General features: G+C 30.5%; 2 protein-coding genes across 2 annotated transcripts; one reads left to right on the top strand and one right to left on the bottom strand.

Moving 5' to 3' along the window:
- The first annotated feature begins 519 nt into the window (after positions 1–519).
- LOC100163067 (wolframin) lies at positions 520–5,685 on the top strand. The gene is made up of 11 exons (XM_001943819.5): positions 520–1,055; positions 1,133–1,237; positions 1,425–1,544; positions 1,688–1,784; positions 2,554–2,699; positions 2,957–3,594; positions 3,707–3,872; positions 3,940–4,107; positions 4,181–4,413; positions 4,470–4,751; positions 4,811–5,685. Exons 1-11 carry the CDS (start codon positions 998–1,000, stop codon positions 5,279–5,281), a joined length of 2,484 nt encoding a protein of 827 aa, XP_001943854.1. The 5' UTR covers positions 520–997; the 3' UTR covers positions 5,282–5,685.
- Positions 5,686–6,030: 345 nt separating this feature from the next.
- LOC100165150 (facilitated trehalose transporter Tret1) lies at positions 6,031–8,636 on the bottom strand. The gene is made up of 8 exons (XM_001943769.5): positions 8,380–8,636; positions 8,166–8,292; positions 7,829–8,085; positions 7,575–7,751; positions 7,312–7,512; positions 7,087–7,230; positions 6,713–7,028; positions 6,031–6,542 (listed from the first exon to the last, which is right to left on the bottom strand). Exons 1-8 carry the CDS (start codon positions 8,470–8,472, stop codon positions 6,331–6,333), a joined length of 1,527 nt encoding a protein of 508 aa, XP_001943804.2. The 5' UTR covers positions 8,473–8,636; the 3' UTR covers positions 6,031–6,330.
- Positions 8,637–8,663: the final 27 nt, after the last annotated feature.

Raw genomic sequence — 8,663 nt, 5'->3', positions numbered from 1 at the left:
TACTGAAAAAGTAATTGCGTTACAGTAATTTGTAATTTGCGTTACGTTACTACCCAACACTCGTGTAATAATTAATAGGTACATATGTGCATAGTATAGTAATTAGTAACCAACCACGGCACTACAGGTCAAACAAATTTTAAATCAGCCATTCAAATCTTAAAAATTCAATTTTATTTTTTGATAACAAAATAATAACTTCTTATAATTGTATTATTTTTAGTTCTACAACTAGAAGGACATAATATAGTTGATTTTTAAGCCTTTTTTGTGCTAGCTGCAATGGCAAAATGCACATTACTTATGAGCCATTATAATGTAGCCTTATAAACTAGTTTATAGGTCTACTATGTAATATGTAGCCATGTAAGCACCAAAATTGGTACACAAAACGGATATTATCTATGGCGTTGTTTTCAGTCTGTTGTCGTTTTTGATCAATTGGCCTCTCACGAACAACTGGACGTGATTGCGACTTCTGCGGTATCAACGAGGTGGTCCGTCTATAGATATGGAACAGTGTTAATATCAACGACGACAGTATCAACTTACTATCTCGAGTGTATTTTCGCATTAATTTTACATAATACATACATATATTTATTACGTTAAATGCCGTAAAAGGTTATTTTCGGTTGTCCTGGGGGTCGAAGATCAACGATCCGCCGCCGAGTGTATTTTGGCAGCGATCCGAATAACGGCCGTGAGTTTTGTCTGACAAACGGCACGAAGACACGATTATTACGTTCTCCTTTGTACGGAATTTAATACGCGATTCGCATTTCAGTCTTGGGATTCCGACGTCGGACATTCATAAAATAATAACTGATACACTGATTATACACCGACACCATTCGCCACTTGACCGGCACCACCTCGATATGTCACGTGCTCCGTCACCTTAAGCCCCTCATTGTTTAGCCGGTACGATAAGTGTTTTGTTTTTGATTTCCTCGAGATTTCCTCGAGATTCGTGCTCTTCAAACTGGCTGAGGATATGGCCGATCCCATAATCGGGCAGAAGTCGACACGAAGGAAACAGTGGACATTACTGAGTAACGACACATCATTATTTAACAATATATGAAATATGTTTTGGTGGTATTTTATTTTTATTTTTCGCCCTGTATAGATCGAACCCAAAGTCGATACAACCGTTTTGGAAGTTTCTTGGCAGAAGACGGATGGCCCGATTCACAGGTAGATTTGGCCAAACAGTTGCTGAACGAGAACTGCGGTAAGACTTATTTAGATACTCTCATACTAACCTATAAATTATGAATGATTTCTATTACCTATTTATTTATTTATTATAAGAAATTTAAGAATAAAGCATTTTTATTTTTCTACTACAATTAGGTAGGGTTTATTAAAACTTCTATTTAAGTATTTATAAATTTAAATTACCTTTTTTTACTATACAGAAGATGAAAAAGACCAAGAAGAAAATGCTAGTTTAGGTGTTTATTGGCTGATCAAGGCTTCGTCACAAGGACATAAAGAGGCAACTGAACTTTTAAGAGAATGTCTTGACACAGGAAAAGGTTTGTTCATAATTTAATTAAGCTTATTATTCATTAGTAATTTATCAATCATACCCATTAATGTTATAAATAGGTATCTCAGCTTCAAAATTATTTTTTAAAAACTTAGGACCCATTAATTTGTTTACTAAATACTTGTTTAGGTATCACTGAACATAATTGGTTGGATGTCAAAGTTTGTCTGGAAACTTCTCAAGAGGATAAAATCATTCAAAAAACGGCACACGAAATATTTGATAGGTACTATTCTGTTATGATTAAAAATATTAACATTTGTATATAATATAATAATTTGAGAATAAAAATTAACTTAATATTCCATTAGAATGATGTCATACCCGTATGTATGGTCTAAGTCTTACAATAATTTGTAAATTTGTGTTCAATGAACCAATTTTGTGTTGTTAGCTTTAATATTAGAGAAACTAATCTATTATAGAACTTAAAGGTAAGAATATTATTGTGTTTGTTTGGTGTGTTGATTTTTCTGTAATAATTAAAGTATTATAAAAATGTAGATAATATTTTTACCTTAAAGTTTGAATCAATTTACTATTAAATCAATCTAATAACACAAAATTAGTTCTGCTAAATGCAAACTTATCATCCTGCATGTTTGTAAGACTGATACAACACATGTCGCTGTAATGAAGAGGGCTTCTGTAAAATTAACAACTTTTAACCAATCAACAATTTAAAAAATGTGTTATTCAATTAATTATATTAAATCACTATAAATTATTAAGTATTTAATAATTATTAATACGTAACTGACTTAGATAGATAGTCAGATAGACATAATAATATTATAGATTAATACTGAGTCTTAAGTTGATGCAAAATTTAAATAATTCAACTGAGCAAAATAACATAGTACATTTACAAAATTCATAAATGTTTTCAGTTTTTACTACATTTCGATTGTGCTCTTTTTCAGTTATGTATTAGCTATAGTGTAATTGTATTCTTCATGTTATATACTTAATACATTATTTTTTTGTTATTGCAGGATGTCAGCTGGTGAAGACTTTATAACTAGTGACCAATTGAAAGACGAATTAAATCAAGCATGTAGCACCAAATCTATTAGCTCAGACATAATAAAAGTAGATGAAAACTCTAAAGAATACAAACGCTTAAAATCATCACGGCAAGGTATTAAAAAATATTTTAACAACAAAAATATAACTATACCTTTGAAATTAGTGGATGCTTCAATAACTATTTTTGTTGTGCTCAATATAGAACCTTTGGAAAATAATAACCCATTTTCCTTAGAAATATAGATATTATATTATCACATTTACTGTTTAATGTATCTTCTAATTGTATACATGCTTACGTTTGTCATGATTAAATAAGTGCATGTATTAATAAATTATAATATAATATTTAATATGTATTTGTTTTAGACTGGAAATCCAGAATAAATGAATCTGGTGAAAAACTTACTGAAGATGTATTAGTGAATGCTGCTAAAGATTTTTCACGTGGGCAAATGCCACTTGTGCAAAAAATGCTCACCATCGAAGAAAATAAAAATGCCATATCTACTACTTGTGACTTATTTCTCCAGCCAGTGTACATTATTCACAATTATAATCTTTGCCTTCAAGAGAGATTGAATAAAAGATTTTCCAAGCTGCCATTAAATCCATTCTCTTATTTTCACGCTCCAACATTGATAACTACACTTTTCTGCTTTATATTGGGCTTGGATGGTATTCGTTTGTTGATTCCTTATATTCTATTTTATGGATCATTGCTTGCAATGGTGATTGCTACAGTATGTGCACTATGTGCAAAAAGAGATTATGGACGATTCCGCCGATGGTCAAATTTATTCATCACATACAGTGGTGGTTGTCTCAGTGCTCAAGAAGCAGAATACCAACATTTGATGAACACTCTTAAGCCATATGTTTTCTTTTTTGCGTCATTAGGCGCTCACTTATTTATGAAGACTGTTATTGATTCAGACACTATGTTTCAATCTGAATTAACCATTGTATCAATTTGCTTAACGTTTTATACGCTATATTCGTTTTCGGTAACTATACTACGTCCTACTATTTATTTATTTTAAATTGGTATATTAAAATAATATATTATATTTAAGAATGTATTTTTTGTGTAATAAATATGTGTATGTATTGTTTTAGTTATCTGGCCCCAAACTGGGCAAGACCAAAAGCATAGATCTGATTGCGCTGTTATCATTTTGCGTCAATGTGCTAGCAAAATATCCATATGAAACTGATACAGTAGTTAGCAAAGGTTGGAGATTTCTTGATCTACATGTACCAACGTTTGCATCATATGTCATTGGTAAGTTAACTTGAATATGTTTTTATTATCTATATTATATTAACTACATACAATTATTATTCTCTAGGAAACGGTGTTGAATTTTGTCTCAACTTTAGAGCATTATTTTATTTAATATTACCAGCTATTATGGTTAAAATGGCTGCACGTAATAATTGGAGAGGAATTTACACAGACTTAATACCACATTGCATGACACTTTCGTGGTGGCAAATGGCTCTAGTTGCTTCTCAAGGTATGTTATAATATTTACTTGACTATTTAAACTAGTAAATCAACTAATAATAATGTTGATAATTGTTTTTCAGAGTCGACATGGTATGGGCTAGTTCGTAGTATATTAGCCCTAGTCTGTGTGTTTATACTGTTTCCGATTACTGGTATTTTCTTGCCATTTGTCACTATTGGAAATGACTTTGAGACAATATATCAGATTATTCAACTGCCCGTTGTTCTAATATTTATGTGGATCTTACATATAGTTTTGCAATATTTCAAACGTAAAGGTTTTCGCACAGATTCATTTTATACGTATTTGCAGGTACTTGAATTAATAACCAAACTGTAAGCTCAGTAAATAACTGTAATTTGTTATAGGTTCTTATAGTTTTAATTGGTACAACAATATGTGTTTGTAACAACTATGAGCGTTTACAACAATGGATTGAGCCGCCTGCTGACAATCACTTAACATATAATGATTTCTCAGAATTTTGTAACAAGGATATTGGTAAAAATTCTCAAGAGACCACTGTGATGGCTGACATTGACTGCTCACAATTAATTGGTCAAAATGTGCAATGGGATGGTTATATAAAATCTAGCAAGGTTGTTTCAGTATATAATCCCATTTTAGCGGTTTTAAGCTTCTTTCCAAAAGTAAGTTTTATAGGGAAAAAAATGTTATCATTTAATTAATTTTAAATATTTAATTTTAGATTATATCGAATCCATTGACTTGTTTGCTGGGTAAACGTTTATCGACTTGTTCAGACAGCTATCATGGTTGTAATGTGAGCTCAAAGCTATCTGATATTTGCCACTTATCTGAATGGAATCGTTATACATATGAAATAGAAATAAAAATGAGTAATGAAGGGGTTTGGGGCAACAGTGGTGATATAACAACACTGCTAACCAATAGTCAAGACATCATAATGGACAATGCAACAAAAAGTTTAAGAGAAAATGACCATGTATGGTTTTCTGGTCAGTTGTCTGGTAACAAATTTGGTATATTAACAGCCAAAAATCCATTCGTACAAGCATCTACGGTTGGATGTTTGACATGTTCCAAGGTCCAAGTCATCAACAACAATGTTAGACAAAAATCATTTGATGACGAATTGGTTAAATGTGCTAAAAGACTGTTTCAATTTATTTTATATCCAATTGTATTATTTAAATGATCTTCACAAAAAAAAAAAAATAATCCTACTAAAATTAGTTATCATTAAAAGTTTAATATTTATTTTTATTACTTAAAAATGCTTTTATAAAGTATCTTTTGCACTGTGTATTATTATATTTATAACACTTAATACTGTGAAGTGCAATAATTAAAATTAATTTTTACTAATATTTAAGATCCTAACCAAAAATTTGTTTTGTTTGTAAGAAAAAAAATATATTTAGTAATAAATATTAAATGTTTAACTAAACACCTAATTTGTTTTCTTTATATTTGAAAAAATGTATAAGTTATTAGGATAAAATTATTGTCGTGCCTAGTAGTGAAGAATATTATAAGTAAATATGGATCTTAAATCATTCTATCATATCAATTTTTTACATTTATAGAAAAAAAAAAAAATAATATTCAGTTTAGTAACATTATTTGATTAAAATACTATGACAAAATTAAAAATATTGAATAATTATAATTTTGATAAATGTAAAAGTAGTTATATCCACATGAGATAGGTACATAACCTGTAAATATTGATATATATTACAGTAATGTAGGTACAAACTATACAACAGACAAAAACAAACAATTTATGTGAACCCGATTGAAACTTCGATCAATATGATGATTCAACTAATAGAATTTAATCAGACTATTACCAAGTGAACATTGAGTAATTCATTGATTAAAAATGAGTAAAGGTTATACAAATTGGAAATAAATTTGTTTGTAAAATGAATAAAAATTGCATTTAAAAAAGGTTAAAAATTTTTAATAATTCAACATATCGTAAACATTTTATTATGATATGAATCTTAAGTAGATATTATACTTCAAAACGTTGAATAGAATATTAAATTTAAACAATAGTAAGATATATTTTTAATTTATAAAAGTTTTTATCAAACATAAGGTAACTTTTAAGAAGCTTATAAAACCAAAAAAATATAATAACTTCAAAGACAAAATAAATAGATTACAATTTCAGCTAAAGGTTTAAGATTCTGGAAATTGTTTACATTCGTTGTTTTCTGTTGATAACAGTGTAGGTTATGCACCAAGCAACAACTGAATTTCTTCCATCGTCTTGCCCTTAGTTTCAGGAACAATAAATACCACAAAAAATGTGCCCAACACACTGACCAGCGTGTAGAGCCAGAATGTGTTGTATAAGTAAATAGTAGATACCAATAACGAGAAAAATTTGGTAGCCAAGAATACAAAGAACCAGTTTGCCATACACACTATTGAGCTAGCGATACCTAAAATAAACAAAAATAATGATAATAATTTAGTATAGTACATAGTTTTTGGTGGATATTAAGTTCAAAACAAAGCTGTTTTACATTTTATTGGCATACTACTCAAGACGCTTAAAACACATTAAAAAATTATTGATAGCAAAAACCGATGTATTCTGAGAGGACATTACCTTTAATTTGAGGTGGAAATATTTCACCCATCAACATCCATGGGATCGGACCAAAACCGATGGAGAATAATACTATGAATACACACAACGACAATAATGGGATAAATCCAATTGATGAGACGTCATAATTGGAATCCTTTGCGTAGAAAAATCCACCAATGAGAAATGTACAAATGCCCATTGCAATAACAGAATACAAAAGCAGAATCTTTCGTCCTAGTTTATCAACAACAAGTGTTGACACATACGTAGACAAAACTGCCATAATACCTACAATAACTGTGGATACATTTGAGCTTATTGTGCTACCAGATGCCTAAAATAAATTAAAATGTTCAGTAATATTAATCTATAATAATCGGAATATTATTTACATTGAAGATAGTTGTGGTGTAGAAAATAACAGTGTTACATCCTGTAAACTGCATAAAAACCATAACCCCAAGGCCTAAGAATAGTCCGCGCTTGGCTGGTGTAGTTTGGAATGCTTTCATGATTGGAACTTTTTCTCTTTCAGTCTGTAAGAAAAAAAAGTATTATTTACTTATTGCTTCTTACAGAATTATTAAATTATGTAAATGCATGTTTGTTGCTTGTACTTTAGCCAAAGAATCTTGCATTGTAATTAATTCTTGATCCACCTGACCAAAAGGTCTACGGAAATATTTTAACGACCATCGAGCTTTTATAATATTTCCTTTTGTTAGGTAGAAAATTGGACTTTCTGGTACTAAAAACATCAAACAAAAATAGACCGCTGGAACTATTGCACAAGCAATAGATAGACCAAATACATCTAACTGTAAAAGAGCATAAAAGTTTAAATAAAAATATAACTGAGTTTCATATAGTTGAAACTTACATATGATCCAATGACATAGGTAAACAAGATACCTGAAAAAACTTGTAACTGAAAATAAGTTCCCAAAGTACCACGAATTTCTTTATCAGCTATTTCAGCGGTATATTGTGGTACAATCACAGAGTATGAACCACTTGCAAATCCATTAAAAAGTCTACCGATACAGATCATTGTTACCTTAAAGAATAATTTTTACATCATATATATATATATATATATGCATTTATATTATATTAATAAATATAAATATTTACAGAATCAGCCCAGATTATCATCGCCCATCCTAAGAGTGCGGGAATAGTTAACATTATCATCAGACTTTTACGTCCCAATTTGTTCACTAGACCACCCATAAACGGACATCCAAGCATAGCACCAAGTGGCATGCACGACGCAATCCATGAAATGTCGTCATCAGTAATGGGGAATCCATATTGGCCGTGTGCCATCATTGGGCCAGCTGGAGACGTCCAACCAAGTGTTGTGCCCATAATGAACCCGCCAATAGTTACTATGATCACATATAATAATTAATAAATTTATAAAAAAATAATAAATAAATATTCAAATATAGGACACTCAAAAACTTACCGATCAATGTGGCTAAATATTGAGTCCTGTATTGTTTATTTTTACAGCCAAACGATATGTTTTGAGGCAAATTTATAGTTTGATATAGTGTTTTGTCAACAAGAGGACTCTGTTCACTATAGACTTCCTAAAACAATCAAATACATTTGTCAATAGACAATAGTCTTTTGAATGATCGAGTGGGTTTGCTTGTAATTTGTAAAGCATAAAATACCTTGAGCGATGGAATTCTATCTTGGACATTTTCACTCTTGTGGGTTCCATCTGGTCCTTCAGTTTCGTCGAACGACGTTAAAGTGCTCATCATTTACCGGGAAAGGACAATTTCCGGAAATCAATCGAGAGTCGCGACGGTCGAATTAACCCTAATCCCAAATATCGTCACTGATTTATATTACCTATAGTACTACAGAACTGCATAGGTAAGTGAATTCGAACGGAAAATTGTTGGAAACTCGGAATGTGAGTCGGAACTTTGAAGTTTGAACACATTTAAAT

Source organism: Acyrthosiphon pisum, chromosome A2, assembly GCF_005508785.2.
Source record: "Acyrthosiphon pisum isolate AL4f chromosome A2, pea_aphid_22Mar2018_4r6ur, whole genome shotgun sequence".
In the NCBI taxonomy this organism is placed as follows: domain Eukaryota; kingdom Metazoa; phylum Arthropoda; class Insecta; order Hemiptera; family Aphididae; genus Acyrthosiphon; species Acyrthosiphon pisum.
Note: the sequence above shows the minus strand (reverse complement) of the source record. Positions and strands in the feature narration are given on the sequence as shown.